This window comes from Eriocheir sinensis, chromosome 20 (genome assembly GCF_024679095.1).
Source record: "Eriocheir sinensis breed Jianghai 21 chromosome 20, ASM2467909v1, whole genome shotgun sequence".
NCBI lineage: Eukaryota > Metazoa > Arthropoda > Malacostraca > Decapoda > Varunidae > Eriocheir > Eriocheir sinensis.
Window position 1 is genome coordinate 17,389,230 of NC_066528.1, and position 15,865 is coordinate 17,405,094.

The window sequence follows — 15,865 nt, forward strand, 5'->3', positions numbered from 1 at the left end:
TCCCATGTCGTATTGCCTGGTAACATACACTCCCAGGTCTTTCTCTGCCTCTGTGGTGGATAGTGGAGTGTTTCCCATGTGGTATTGCCTGGTAACATACACTCCCAGGTCTTTCTCTGCCTCTGTGGTGGATAGTGGAGTGTTTCCCATGTGGTATTGCCTGGTAACATACACTCCCAGGTCTTTCTTTGCCTCTGTGGTGGATAGTGGAGTGTTCCCCATGTGATATTGCCTGGTAACATACACTCCCAAGTCTTTCTCTGCCTCTGTGGTGGATAGTGGAGTGTTTCCCAAGTGGTATTGGTGTGCTAGATATCCCCTCCCAAGGTACAGGACTTTACATTTTTCCTTTGTGAATTGTAGCAGCCACTTTTTGCTCCATTTCTGTAGCTTGGTGATGTCTTCTTGTAGGAAATCTGCAGTCATCTTTTAACCTGGTAGCAGCAGGGATCATGTTTCTTAAAGGTCCCTCTAAGCGAGAAAAATGAGGAAAAATCATCACTCACGCAAACCATTTCATAATATATATCATCGCACTTGTGGTCAATTTTAGGAGCAGTGACTAGCGGGCTTTTCTTTTCATATTTGTTTCCTTTTTTTATGCCCTTGAACTGTCTCCTTTGCTGTAAAAAAAAAAAAAGGATCATCTATTTTTTTGGGGGTTTATATCATGGCAAAAATTTGGCCCGTCACTGCTACCGGGTTAAGCACTATTGGCAATGCAAAATAAGAACACATATACAAAACAGACATCAACAACCCCATTCTCCCTTTCCTATCAGTACCCGGGAATCAAGGGGACGCTGAACTGGAAGTGTTACTGGTGGGCATGCAGAAACACTACAGCATGGGCCGAAACCGTCGCCGTAGGAACCCAGCTCTGGGCGCCCCGGGAGAGCTCATGGTGCTTCTGGAGGGCGTGCCGGAGAAGCCAGACTGCTCCCGGGTGCTGGTACTGGAGGTGGATGACTGCAGGGACGACGGATGCAGGGTGAAGGTGGGTGTGATGTGATGTTTAACAGGAGGATGAGGAGAAAGGTCGGCATTATAAGATGCTTTGGGTAATCACATCATCTATTTCTAAAGGTCAAAGAGGGCATCAGTCGGGTTCCAGTGAGTGTTTCTTTAGGTTCAGTGTACAGAGGAAGGGTCACACTACCACCAGGGTCACAAAACTACCCCTGGAAATGCCCATGACTCCTAGGAAAGCTTTGTCAATTATGTGTTCTTGGGCAGTGAAATATCTTATAATACAATCCTTGGAGGAGGAGGAGGAAGAGGAGGAGGAGGAGGAGGAGGAGGAGGAGGAGGAAGAGGAGGAGGAGGAGGAGGAGAGCTCGTTGGTTTATTGGGTAAGTAGGTATGGGAGAGGAAGAGGAAGAGAGGAAAGGGGAAAGGAAGAGAGGAGGAGGAGAAGAAAAAGAAGAAGAGGAGGAGGAGGAGGAGGAGGAGGAGGAGGAGGAAAAAGAAAAAGTAGAGGATAATGAGGATAAGAACAAATAAGGAAAGAAGAGGAGTAGGAGAGAAGAGGAGGAGGAGGAGGGAAAAGAAAGTATAGGATAAGAAGAATCAAAACAAATAAGGAAATAAGAAAAAAAACAGGCAGATGACTATAAGTATTAAAATCACTTCTATTCCACTCATTACTAATACATGTGTTTCCCCTCTCACTCAGGTTTTCTTCCTTGACCTTGGCTACGAAGAATGGGTATCAGACGAGAGCCTCCTTCCCATGCCTTCACAGTTCGCTTTCTTGGCCCCACAGGTATGTCCATAATCATCTTTGCCTCTTCTTCCTCCTCTTCCTTTTATGGGTATCACATGACAACCTCCTTCCCATGCCTTCACAGTTCGCTTTCTTGGCCCCACAGGTATGTCCATAATCATCTTTGCTTCTTCTTCCTCCTCTTCCTTTTATGGGTGTCACGTGAGAGCCTCCTTCCCATGCCTTCACAGTTTGCTTTCTTGGCTTCACAGGTATGTTATAAATATCACTTTCTTCTGCTTTTTCCTCTTTGCATTTGTTCATAGGTAAAGGGTTGTTTCTGTACGAGGCAACCCTGAGTGCGGGAGACCAAGGGTTCGCCCACAGACCGGCCTCTTGCAGACTCCTTACGTTCTTATGTTCTTCTTATGTAACTCATGTCTGGGGCTTGGAACGGAAACTGTAATCTTCTATACCCAAAGTTTTTATCATTCCAAGACTCGTTCAATATGAGAGACTCATTCAAAATCGCTCATTTGTCCGAAAATCTTCATCGCCGGGATATTTATGAAGTATCGTGTGTTGGAGGAAAGGGGAGCAAGGATTAGGGTGGTCCATGCTGTAATCTGGGGGCTTGCTTTAGGGGACTGTCGTGGGTGGGGGCGTTGAGTGAGTGAAGCAACGTGCCCCCTCGAGTATGCTCCCTGTTAGTTAGTCAAGTAAGGCTTCAAAATTGACCTGTCTTTTGGCCGCTCTATACTATCTTCTGTTGTGGGGGTGACAAGTACCAGGCTTTTTTTTCCTACACTTTTTGTTGCCCTTGTAAAAAATAATATTAATAATCGTTCCTTTCCTTGAGGGACTTTTTTTTCTACTCCTTTTGTTGCCCTTGTAAAAAATAATAATAATCGTTCCTCTCCTTAGGCCGTGGAGTGCTGGCTCGCTTGGGTAGATCCACCGGGAGACGGCTGGAGTCCCGAGGCTGTCGAGATATTTAAGGAGATGGTGATGGGCCGCCAGCTCTTCGCCACTGTTGTTGACGTTGACAGGTGAGGGACTACTTTATACAGTTGCTTGAGCTATCATGTATAAGTTAACCCGGTAGCAGCGACGGGCCAAATTTGTGGCTTTACCGTGTAGCAGCGACGGGCCAAATTTGTGGCTTTACCGTGTAGCAGCGACGGGCCAAATTTGTGGCTTTACCGTGTAGCAGCGACGGGCCAAATTTGTGGCTTTATCGTGTAGCAGCGACGGGCCAAATTTGTGCCATGATTTTAACCCCCCAAAATAGATGATGCATAAACTGATCACAAATGCTTTGATATATATTATGAAATGGTTTGTGTGAGTGATGATTTTTTTCTCATTTTTCTCGCTTAGAGGGACCATTAAGAAACATGATCCCCGCTGCTACCGGGTTAATGCATTCTGTCTACTCTCCTGCCTATATGAGGTGTATAGTTCAAGAGGGGTGACTTGACATTTGCGTGGCCGGGGCTTCAGGTATAGGGTAAGGTAACCAGTAGGTACGCAAAAAATCGGCGATTTTTTTACACTCTGACCTGTACCCGCTATACTATTTAAGCAAACTACATCAATTATTGTTTGCAAATAAAGGAATGGCTATAGTTTCATGTGGTACAAGCATTTTTCGAATAAGATTTAACTGTACAGAAAAAATGGTGTATAAAGTTAGTGCGTACGTTTAGGCCTACCCCTACCCATTAGGTACTCACCCTTGTCCAGTAGGTACTCATTAATTTATAACTAAAAAACTACAACAGCTAGAAGAGTCTCCTTTGGATATTTTATTCATTCAACCTCCCTTTATATGTTAGTTTATTTGTTTTTGGTGATCGCAAAGCAGTAATTAATGTATTCATGTAAAGGTGATGAAAACACAAAAAAATACTTTATTCTCTAATTTCTTAATTCAAATACGCTCCTCTGTCCAAGTATAGGCATAATGTTGATTTGGTTACTAAAAACAATAACCTGAGTACTACAATTACTGAATTACATTTTAGTAACTCTGAAAAAAATAAATATAATGCTGCATATAAAACACTAAGAAAAGTGCTCCCTCCGTTATGTGAAGAAATTATCCATCCATGTAAATGAAAAGAATTATTGGGCATTTCTTCAAGAAAATAACTCAAAAGCATAAGTAAATCTAAAATATAGATATTGAATCTAATTGGATCCTGAATAGGCTCTAATCAGTTGTTAAACTTAAGGGGACTGGCTGGTTGCCGAGGCCAAAATTCGAGAAATTTACCAAATTCTGGCAACACCGGATTTCACCACCTTACAGCATAGTATATCGACTGGGTAGTGTAAATTTGCCATCCGATATCTCTAAGTGCCTCAAAAATGGCCTTATTTCAACCTAATGCGGGTCGATTTTGGCCCGGCTGGGCACCGAGCGTAGTAGTGACCCGTGATTGACCTCCATATAGCGAAAGAATTGCGTAAATTGCTTTATTTTCTCTCTGGGACTACGTTACACTACCTTCGTAGGCGAATATGCATATCACTGGAAAGAGCTTGATTTGCGCTACAATGTTTAGGGATTAGATTTTCTATTTTCCATTTCATTCATCTACAATTAGTCTGTGAAAAAATTAATTTACCCGAAATTAGTCGTTGCAAATTTTGCACTAACTTTGTACGGCCCTAATTCGACTAATTAGAACTCATTCAAAAATTTGCCTCCTAAATCTTTTAGAGAAAATCAAGCCCTTTCCACTGATATATATATTTTTGTCATAGGATAAAATGTGTAGTCTGTTTTTAGGTTTAAGGAAAGTTTGTTTAGTTTCGCACTAATTTGGCTCTAATTCGATAACTAATTGCCCAATTCTAATGAAATTTTATGGGTACATACAGTGTAGGGTACCCTATAACTGTGCCACATTTCAGTTGAATCGGATAATAAATACGGAATTACTAATCGGCAACCAGCCGGTTCCCTTAATCAAGTGAAATGTATATTGTAAAGGAAAAACTTTAGTTTTAGTGAATAAGAATATAGGACTTCCTTCAAACAAAATAGCAGTTATCACTTTACAATTTGAAGTGGGAGATAAGTATTTCCTTTATAGAAGTAGTAAATGCAAATCCATGAACACGGCCCCTGCACTCTGGATTTGGGGGTTCTAGTACAGCTAGCTCACATGCTCTGTGAGGATATGATAGTTCCGCGTAGTCTGGGACGGCAGTACCTACTGGACAACATGCACTGCGTGCCTACTGGACAGCCAGTGGGGTAAGTTTGATGAGGTGGCACAGACAGTTTTCACAGGACAGTGCTTCTTGTTCTCATATGCCATAGAGCTTGAGTTGTATTGCTGTGGATTGTGGCATACGTCTCTCTAGCAGTCATTTGAAAAAATGCGTACCTACTGGTCAAGTCTTGATTTCCTTGTCCAGTAGGTACGCACCTTTTTTCCAGTTTATAGATATGTACTGGAATAAAACCAACACCTATTTCTTGAAGTTTACCCTCCCAGATCAACCTGCAAAAAGGAAAAAGAAAAAAAAAAAATACACCGGAAACAAGGCAGACAACAAAAACGAAATTTGCAATCCTTAGCATTTCCCTAAGAAAACTACCACATTTCCTAATTGCATTCTTTTAGGGTACATAGTTTTTATGATATACATGTTATTTGTGGGATACTTCTGTATATGATGGAGGGATGGTTGAAGTATAATATGATATGAAGTTTGTTGATTTTGCTTTGGTCTTTTTTTGTGGGGACATTTTTAAATGCCAAATGTGTACGTACTGGACCACTGCGTACCTACTGGTTACCTTACCCTATGCCCCAAAAGTGACCGCTGGGGTGATGATCCTTTAGCTAATCGGTCATTCAGTTTGTTCTCTGCCCGGACTTATACTCAGAAGGTACGGGTTTGATCCCTGGCACTCATTGGTGATACGTTATGGGATGCCAAACTACAAATATTTGCTTGTCTTTGGCTACCATGGGGGCTTCGTGGTGCAGTGGTTAGCACACTCGCCTCACAACCGAGAAAGCCCGGGTTCGATTCCCAGGCGGAGTGGAAAAATTTGAGCGGCTTTTCTGATACCCTACGCCCCTGTCCACCCAGCAGTGAATGGGTACTGGGTATTAATTGGGGGTCGTGTCCCGTCTCCTGGGGTCTGTTCCCTTCTCCTATAATTCCTTCCCTTTCTGTCTCTCTCTGGCATATGACCACAGATGTTGCGCCGACTAAACCAAACTTTCCGACTTTTCTTTGGCTACCATAACCACTAAACTCCTCTTCTTGCTCTCCTCTCCTCTCCTCTCCTCTCCTCTCATCTCCTTTCCTCTCTCCTCTCCTCTCCTCTTCTCTCTCCTCTCAATCTCTTCCTCCTCCTCCTTCAATATGTTTTCCCTCCCCAGCGATCACCAGCGAGTGGGTGTGTTGCTTCACGAGATCGACACTTACCCCGACACTTTCATGAACGGGCACTTCCTGGCGGCCGTTCTGAAGCTGGAAGATGACGAGCCTTTTGTCATCGTCATAGGAGAGGAGGAAGATGTGAGTATCGCCTGTCATCACCATCAATCATCATCATTATCATCAAACCAGTAATGTAGTGTTAGTGTGTATGTTGTATTTCACGTATCTCTGGGATGTTTGTGAATGGGGAAGAAGGATTAGGGTAGTTGGGATGGGTATATGTGTGTTCTTTCATCCTCAAAGTCTTTATTTCATTGGTAGGTTGAAGAGAGAAAATGGATTCGTGGAGTTGGTTCCAAGTGATTCCTGTTCTGTGGGGCGTCCCGTCATGGAAGTCTTTAAAGGGGGCTACTTCTGGGCACTGTAGGGTCTAGCCAAGGTAATTTTAAAAGCACATTCTTCAGTTCTATTCACAAACACATCCTTCAGTTCTTTCTTGTTCTGTGGGGCATCTTGTCATGGAAGTCTCAAGGGGGGCATCTTCTGGGCACTGTAGGGTCTAGCCAAGGTAATTTTAAAAGCACATTCTTCAGTTCTATTCACAAACACATCCTTCAGTTCTTTCTTGTTCTGTGGGGCGTCTTGTCATGGAAGTCTTTAAGGGGGGCATCTTCTGGGCACTGTAGGGTCTTGTCAAGGTAATTTTAAAAGCACATTCTTCATTTCTATTCACACAGACATCTTTCAGTTCATTCCAAGCATTAGTCCTTGAAATTCTTGTTTTGTGGGGTGTCTTGTCATGGAAGTCTTAAAGGGAGGCAGCTTCTGGGCACTGTTTGTAGGGTCTTGCCAAGGTAATTTTACATGCATATTCCTCAGTTCTATTCACACATATACCCTTCAATTCATTCCAAGCATTAGTCCTTGAAATTCTTGTTTTGTGGGGCGTCTTGTCATGGAAGTCTTAAAGGGAGGCAGCTTCTGGGCACTGTAGGGTCTAGCCAAGGTAATTTTACATGCATATTCCTCAGTTCTATTCACACATATACCCTTCAATTCATTCCAAGCATTAGTCCTTGAAATTCTTGTTTTGTGGGGCATCTTGTCATGGAAGTCTTAAAGGGAGGCAGCTTCTGGGCAATGTTTGTAGGGTCTAGCCAAGGTAATTTTACATGCATATTCCTCAGTTCTATTCACACATATACCCTTCAGTTCATTCCAAGCATTAGTCCTTGACATTCTTGTTTTGTGGGGCGTCCCGTCATGGAAGTCTTAAAGGGAGGCAGCTTCTGGGCACTGTAGGGTCTAGCCAAGGTGACTTTGCACACACATTCAGCAGTAACAACCAAGCTCAATTCCCTCCCGTGATTCTTGTGTTGCCTTCATGCCACTACACCAAGAGGGATTTGCATATTAATTGCATGTTTCTTTCTGTTTCAGGTTCTTGCATACACACTTGATGCACAGCAGACTGAGTTAGGGTAAAAGGCTTCCATCCTCTCCAGCCATTAAACCCAGTAAGTCAGGATTCAGTTCACCTTACATGGTTTTGGTTTTATGTGATACCCAGTGGTGTTTATGTTTCAAGTTTATATTGAGGAAAAAACAAGGAATATATCGTCACCCTAATAAAATAATCGCCTAAGTCATTTTTCAGTGATTTCCAGGTTTTTGTCTACATCAATTTTTCAACATGACGCTCATTTTTGTAGAGTTGCCTCCGTCATTCAGGGTTTGAGTGTTCTAGAATTCGCCTTTTCATTTCTGCCTAAATCTTAAGCCAAATGAGATAATGACTGTTCTGATTTCCTGTAAAGTAGAAAATAGTGACTTACGCGGTTTGTTTACGAAGGTGACGATATACTTCAGTCATCCCTCAAATAGTACGGTTTTCAATAGTTCGGTTTCAGTTTTTCGTGGATTTTCATGAAGATTTTTTTAGAATGTTTGAATTTCTCGATGAGCAGGAAATTTAAAAATCCTAAAAAGATCCATGACAATCCGTATAAAACCAAAACTGAACTAGTATTGGAAGCCGTACTATTTGAGGGACGACTGTATTTGAGTATATTCCATTAAGTTTGTGGAAACGTCACACAAGGCTTGAGCCATCACGGTTATGTAGTTAGACCAGCCACACACACATGCTCAGGGGGTTGATGGAGTGCCTCACCTTGCGCCAGTGTTTATATAGTTCCTCCGGGCTTTCTGAATTATTGAAAAACTCTTGCATTGTTTTTTTCAGTTTTAATTGTATAACTTCCATATTTGGTGGTCAAATATTTTAATTCTGGCAACGGAATCTATAGTTTTTTAATTCTTTGTTTAAATCCTGCAGAAATGTGTTTATGCAGTCTTAATTTTGTAGTTTTATCATTTGGTGGGTCAGAAATGATTTTTTTGATAACGGAATCTATTTTTTATTTTATTTTAACATATGTGGAGGAGAGCATAGGGATGAAGTTGACTCATACAAGGTTGCGGCCCACTGCATGCGGTTTGCTGGGAGGGTTGAGGGTAGCGGGTTGCCTAGCAGGTCAGCGGCAAGAACAAACACATGTGATCTGATACGAGTGGGTAAGCTTGGAGGGAACCTGTTACCCGCGTCCGGTATGGCCACTCGTATTAGATAACGTGTTTGTTCTTGCCGCTGACCCACTAGGCAACCCGCTACCCTCTACCCTCCCAGCAAACCGCATGCAGTGTGGCCGCACCCTTACAGTGGAAATGGTGAGTGTGTTGTTGGAACATGTGCCGGGCATCAAAGGACAGTGTTCATTGAGTCTGAATCTCCCTGCACAGGTTTTGTTCACTCGGCTGTGTTGTTGCATGTGCTTAGTGCCTCAGGGCCGCTTTCACAATCACCGTTTGTTTTGATCGTTACCAATGGCGGCGATTGACGCTATAGTTTTCCACGTGAAACTGGCCTTTGGGGTAGTGGCGGCTGCTGCAGAGGAAGCGAGAGGTGTTGAGTGGGTGTGGCAAGGTGCGGGGCTAGGCTAACCCCGCAGCCCCCACTACCCCATCGGCCAGTTTCACATGGAAATACTATAGCAGCGATAACAGCCATTGGTGACGATCAAAACAAGCAAAACGACTGTGAAAGCGGCCATTAGTCTGTAAGAAACCAGGTAAACTCTGTCAGCCGTCACAGTTTGAGATGAATTGATGCAAGACATGTAATTTTTGCATGCCAAGGCTGTGGCTGAGGTGTCGCTTGGCAAATTATGCACTCAAACTGTGAATTATGAAGTCATGTGAAATTAGTGACAATCTCATACTTCATGTGAAATTAAACATGAATATAAAAGATGAAAAGCAAAAACACATTTCTGTACTCCACTCTGCGTTGTGTGAACTGGTGGGAAGGGACTTGAGGCTCACGGACAGGTGGGGAGTGAGTCTTACATCAGAGTATTTTTATTATTATTATTATTATTATTTTTTACAGTAGAGGAGACAGTGCAAGGGCGTAAAAAAGAAAACAATAATGAAAAAAAAAAAAGCCTGCTACTTACTACTCCTAAAATATATCCTATAGGCCTAAAACACTTGACAGAAAACAATGATGAAAAAAAAGCCTGCTATTTGCTGCTCCTAAAATATATCCTATTGGCCTAAAACACTTGACAGAAAACAATAATGAAAAAAAAGCCTGCTACTTAATGCTCTTAAAATATATCCTATTGGCCTAAAACACTTGACAGAAAACAATGATGAAAAAAAAAAGCCTGCTACTTAATGCTCTTAAAATATATCCTATTGGCCTAAAACACTTGACAGAAAACAATGATGAAAAAATAGCCTGCTACTTAATGCTCCTAAAATATATCCTATTGGCCTAAAACACTTGACAGAAAACAATAATGAAAAAAAAGCCTGCTACTTAATGCTCCTAAAATATATCCTATTGGCCTAAAACACTTGACAGAAAACAATAATGAAAAAAAAGCCTGCTACTTAATGCTCCTAAAATATATCCTATTGGCCTAAAACACTTGACAGAAAACAATAATGAAAAAAAAGCCCGCTACTTAATGCTCCTAAAATATATCCTATAGGCCTAAAACACTTGACAGAAAACAATGATGAAAAAAAAGCCTGCTACTTAATGCTCCTAAAATATATCCTATTGGCCTAAAACACTTGACAGGAAACAATAATGAAAAAAAAAGCCCGCTACTTAATGCTCCTAAAATATATCCTATTGGCCTAAAACACTTGACAGAAAACAATGATGAAAAAAAAGGATGCTACTTAATGCTCCTAAAATATATCCTATTGGCCTAAAACACTTGACAGAAAACAATGATGAAAAAAAATCCCGCTACTTGCTCCTCCTAAAATATATCCTATTGGCCTAAAACACTTGACAGAAAACAATGATGAAAAAAAAGCCTGCTACTTAATGCTCCTAAAATATATCCTATTGGCCTAAAACACTTGACAGAAAACAATGATGAAAAAAAAGCCCGCTACTTAATGCTCCTAAAATATATCCTATTGGCCTAAAACACTTGACAGAAAACAATAATGAAAAAAAAGCCCGCTACTTAATGCTCTTAAAATATATCCTATTGGCCTAAAACACTTGACAGAAAACAATGATGAAAAAAAAAAGCCTGCTACTTAATGCTCCTAAAATATATCCTATTGGCCTAAAACACTTGACAGAAAACAATGATGAAAAAATAGCCTGCTACTTAATGCTCCTAAAATATATCCTATTGGCCTAAAATACTTGACAGAAAACAATAATGAAAAAAAAGCTTGCTACTTAATGCTCCTAAAATATATCCTATTGGCCTAAAACACTTGACAGAAAACAATAATGAAAAAAAAGCCTGCTACTCAATGCTCCTAAAATATATCCTATAGGCCTAAAACACTTGACAGAAAACAGTAATGAAAAAATAGCCCACTACTTGCTCCTCCTAAAATATATCCTGTAGGCCTAAAACACTTGACAGAAAACAATAATGAAAAAAAAGCCTGCTACTTAATGCTCCTAAAATATATCCTATTGTCTTAAAACACTTGACAGAAAACAATAATGAAAAAAAAGCCTGCTACTTAATGCTCCTAAAATATATCCTATTGGCCTAAAACACTTGACAGAAAACAATGATGAAAAAAAAGGATGCTACTTAATGCTCCTAAAATATATCCTATTGGCCTAAAACACTTGACAGAAAACAATGATGAAAAAAAATCCCGCTACTTGCTCCTCCTAAAATATATCCTATTGGCCTAAAACACTTGACAGAAAACAATGATGAAAAAAAAGCCTGCTACTTAATGCTCCTAAAATATATCCTAAAACACTTGACAGAAAATAATGATGAAAAAAAAGCCCGCTACTTAATGCTCCTAAAATATATCCTATTGGCCTAAAACACTTGACAGAAAACAATAATGAAAAAAAAGCCTGCTACTTAATGCTCTTAAAATATATCCTATTGGCCTAAAACACTTGACAGAAAACAATGATGAAAAAAAAGCCTGCTACTTAATGCTCTTAAAATATATCCTATAGGCCTAAAACACTTGACAGAAAACAATGATGAAAAAAAAGCCTGCTACTTAATGCTCTTAAAATATATCCTATTGGCCTAAAACACTTGACAGAAAACAATAATGAAAAAAGCATGCTACTTAATGCTCCTAAAATATATCCTATTGGCCTAAAACACTTGACAGAAAACAATAATGAAAAAAAAGCCTGCTACTTAATGCTCCTAAAATATATCCTATTGGCCTAAAACACTTGACAGAAAACAATAATGAAAAAAAAGCCTGCTACTTAATGCTCCTAAAATATATCCTATTGGCCTAAAACACTTGACAGAAAACAATAATGAAAAAAGCCCGCTACTTAATGCTCTAAAATATATCCTATAGGCCTAAAACACTTGACAGAAAACAATGATGAAAAAAAAGCCTGCTACTTAATGCTCTAAAATATATCCTATTGGCCTAAAACACTTGACAGGAAACAATAATGAAAAAAAAGCCCGCTACTTAATGCTCCTAAAATATATCCTATTGGCCAAAACACTTGACAGAAAACAATGATGAAAAAAGGATGCTACTTATGCTCCTAAAATATATCCTATTGGCCTAAATCACTTGCCAGAAAACAATGATGAAAAAAAATCCCGCTACTTGCTCCTCCTAAAATATATCCTATTGGCCTAAAACACTTGACAGAAAACAATGATGAAAAAAAAGCCTGCTACTTAATGCTCCTAAAATATATCCTATTGGCCTAAAACACTTGACAGAAAACAATGATGAAAAAAAAGCCTGCTACTTAATGCTCCTAAAATATATCCTATTGGCCTAAAACACTTGACAGAAAACAATAATGAAAAAAAAAGCTACTTAATGCTCTAAAATATATCCTATTGGCCTAAAACACTTGACAGAAAACAATGATGAAAAAAAAAGCCTGCTACTTAATGCTACTAAAATATATACTATTGGCCTAAAACACTTGACAGAAAACAATAATGAAAAAAAAGCCTGCTACTTAATGCTCCTAAAATATATCCTATTGGCCTAAAACACTTGACAGAAAACAATGATGAAAAAAAAGCCCGCTACTTAATGCTCCTAAAATATATCCTATTGGCCTAAAACACTTGACAGAAAACAATGATGAAAAAAAAGCCTGCTACTTAATGCTCCTAAAATATATCCTATAGGCCTAAAACACTTGACAGAAAACAATGATGAAAAAAAAGCCTGCTACTTAATGCTCCTAAAATATATTCTACTGGCCTAAAACACTTGACAGAAAACAATAATGAAAAAAAAGCCTGCTACTTAATGCTCCTAAAATATATCCTATTGGCCTAAAACACTTGACAGAAAACAATAATGAAAAAAAAGCCTGCTACTTAATGCTGCTAAAATATATCCTATTGTCTTAAAACACTTGACAGAAAACAATAATGAAAAAAAAGCCTGCTACTTAATGCTCCTAAAATATATCCTATTGGCCTAAAACACTTGACAGGAAACAATAATGAAAAAAAAGCCTGCTACTTAATGCTCCTAAAATATATCCTATTGGCCTAAAACACTTGACAGGAAACAATAATGAAAAAAAAGCCTGCTACTTAATGCTCCTAAAATATATCCTATTGGCCTAAAACACTTGACAGAAAACAATAATGAAAAAAAAGCCTGCTACTTAATGCTCCTAAAATATATCCTATTGGCCTAAAACACCTGACAGAAGGGCCACTATACGCCTTTAAGACTAAACCAATGACGGGAACTAAAATAATGAAGAGAAGTGAAGGGAAGTGAACTAAGCTTGCCATGAAGGGAGCCATTGAAGGGAAGAGGAAGAAGAAGAGGAGAAAGAGGAAATCATAGAAATACATAACAGCAAAACAGGAAAAGAGTGAATTTATATAACTTTCAAGCTCAAGGGACAATGTGATGGAGAGAGAGAGAAAGAGAATGGGGAGAGGGAGGGAGGGAATGAGGAAGGAAGGAAGAAAGGAAGGAAGGAAGGAAGGAAGAGAGGGAGTGAGGAAGAAAGAAAGGAAGGAAGGAAGGAAGGAAGGAAGGAAGGAATGAAGGAAGAGAGGAAGGGAGGGAGGAAATACGTTAGGGAGAGTGAAAGAAAGAAGAAAAGAAAGAAAGGAAGGAAGGAAGGAAGGAAGGAAGAAACGAAGGAAGAGAGGGAGGGAGGGAGGAATTAAGTAAAGGAGAATGAGAGAAAAAGAAAGAAAGAAAGAAAAGAAGGGAGAAAGAAAGGAAGAAAAAACGTTCACACACCACATACTAATCATCCTCTCTCTTTAACGTATGCCTTTAACTTTGCCTTCCTACGACTTGAACACACTTGCTTAAACTCATATTACTTGATAACTCCCAAATGGTTTACTTATCAAGGAAGGGAAAGGGAGGAAGGGAAGGGAAGGGAAGGGGAGGAGGGAGGAAGAGAAGGAGAGAAGGGGAGGAAAGGAGGAGGGGAAGGGAGGGGAGGAGGAAGGGAGGGGAGGAAAGGGGAGGACTAGATATAAATTTTGCTCCCCGATATGAAATTCTGCGGGAAAAAGTATAATGTTTTGGTTATTAGATATATGTAGAGATAACTTAGTCCCCCCTCGCCCCGGTCCCGAGAGAGAGAGAGAGAGAGAGAGAGAATGGGAAGGAAGGAAGAAGAAAAGGAGTAGAAAAGAAAGAAAGGAAATGGAAGATGGAAGGAGAGAGAGAGAGAGAGAGAAATGATAATAGATAGATAGTTAGAAAAGGACGGAAGGAAGGAAGAAAAGAAAGAAGAAAGGAAAGGGAAGAGAAAGAAGAGAGAGAGAGAGAGAGAGAGAGAGAGAGAGAGAGAGAGAGAGAGAGAGAGAAATGATAATAGATAGATAGTTAGAAAAAAGGACGGAAGGAAGGAGAGGAAAGCAAAGGAAAAGAAAGGAGAGATAAAAAGAAGAAAGGAAGGAAGGAGAGAGAAGCAGAGAGAGAGAGAGAGAGAGAGAGAGAGAGACCGACCGTTACCTTCAGTTCTGGGTCAGCCTCGCAAGTGACAAGACGCTCGCCGCCCCGTGCTGGCTCACTCCTCGCTAAACTTTTCCCTAAACTCCTTTCCCTCACCAACAAAGTGCATAACCTTTTCCAGTGACGTTCTTTCCTCTTTTTCTTCTTCTATTACTTCTTTTTCTTCGTCTTTTTCTTCTTTTGTTGACCTCTGATGGGTTCTATTGCTTCGGTTAGGGCTATAGATATACCTTGATCTTATTCCTTCATTTTGTAACTTTAAATGATTAACTTCTCTCCCTCAACATCTCTTTGCATATTTTTTTTTCTAGTTAAGTTATTTTTGCCCATTTCTTCTTCCTCTTTTTCCCCTTTTCTCTGTTTTTCCTTCCTTTCCTACTTTCCTTCCTTCCTTTCCTTCTTTCCTTCCTTCCTTTCCTTTTTTTCTTTCTTTAACGATCTATTTATGTGTCTATCTTATCTATCTCTTCTTCCTCTATCTATTTATTTATCTTTTTCCCTTTTCTCTGTTTCTTTCGTTCCTTCCTTTAATTCTTTCTTTAACGATCTATTTATGTGTCTATCTTATCTATCTCTTCTCTTCCTCTATCTATTTATCTATCTTTTCCCTTTTTCTCCGTCTTTCCTTCCTTTCCTTCTTTCCTTCTCTATCGATCTATCTATGTCTGTCTATCTATCTATCTATGACGCCCTGTATCTCTTCACTTAGGCCTATCCACCTTGATCTAATTCCTCTCTTCGTAACTTTCAATGATAAACTCTCTCTCTCTCTCTCTCTCTCTCTCTCTCTCTCTCTCTCTCTCTCTCTCTCTCTCTCTCTCTCTCTCTCTCAACATCACTGTGCATTTATTTTTTTCCAAGGGACGTTCTTTCCATTCCTTTCTTCTGCTTCTTCTTTTTCTTCTTGATTACTAATATTATTACGGCTACTACTACTACTACTACTACTACTACTACTATTACTACTACTACTACTACTACTTCTACTATACTTTTCTTCCCCTTTTTCTTTTTCTCCTTGTTCTTCTTCTTTTTCTTCTTCTTCCATTTCTTCCACTTCTTTTTCTTCGTCTTCTTCCTCTTCTTCTTCCTCTTCCACTTCTTCTTCTTCTTCTTCTTCTTCTTCTATTCTTAAACGTATCATCTCCTCAGTTCGCCAATTTGAAAAGCCTCTCCTATAAGTTGTTGTGGGATTTTCATGGAGTGTTTTGTGAATGGGAAGAA

At 39.8% G+C, this 15,865-nt stretch overlaps 1 protein-coding gene across 5 annotated transcripts in view; it reads left to right on the plus strand.

Annotated features, from left to right (window-relative positions):
• Window positions 1-9,585, plus strand: part of LOC127001294 (uncharacterized) — a 44,122-nt gene extending 34,537 nt beyond the window's left edge. For 4 of the 5 annotated variants that reach the window (XM_050865692.1, XM_050865689.1, XM_050865690.1 and 1 more), the window contains 5 exons: window positions 783-997; window positions 1,676-1,765; window positions 2,630-2,754; window positions 6,118-6,256; window positions 7,559-9,585. In XM_050865692.1, the coding sequence (XP_050721649.1) occupies window positions 783-997; window positions 1,676-1,765; window positions 2,630-2,754; window positions 6,118-6,256; window positions 7,559-7,603 (614 nt within the window). In that variant the 3' untranslated portion in view covers window positions 7,604-9,585. Of the gene's footprint in view, window positions 1-782; window positions 998-1,675; window positions 1,766-2,629; window positions 2,755-6,117; window positions 6,257-6,439; window positions 6,558-7,558 lie in introns of all 5 variants that reach the window. The other variant, XR_007755000.1, reaches the window with a different exon arrangement.
• The last annotated feature ends 6,280 nt before the right edge of the window (window positions 9,586-15,865 follow it).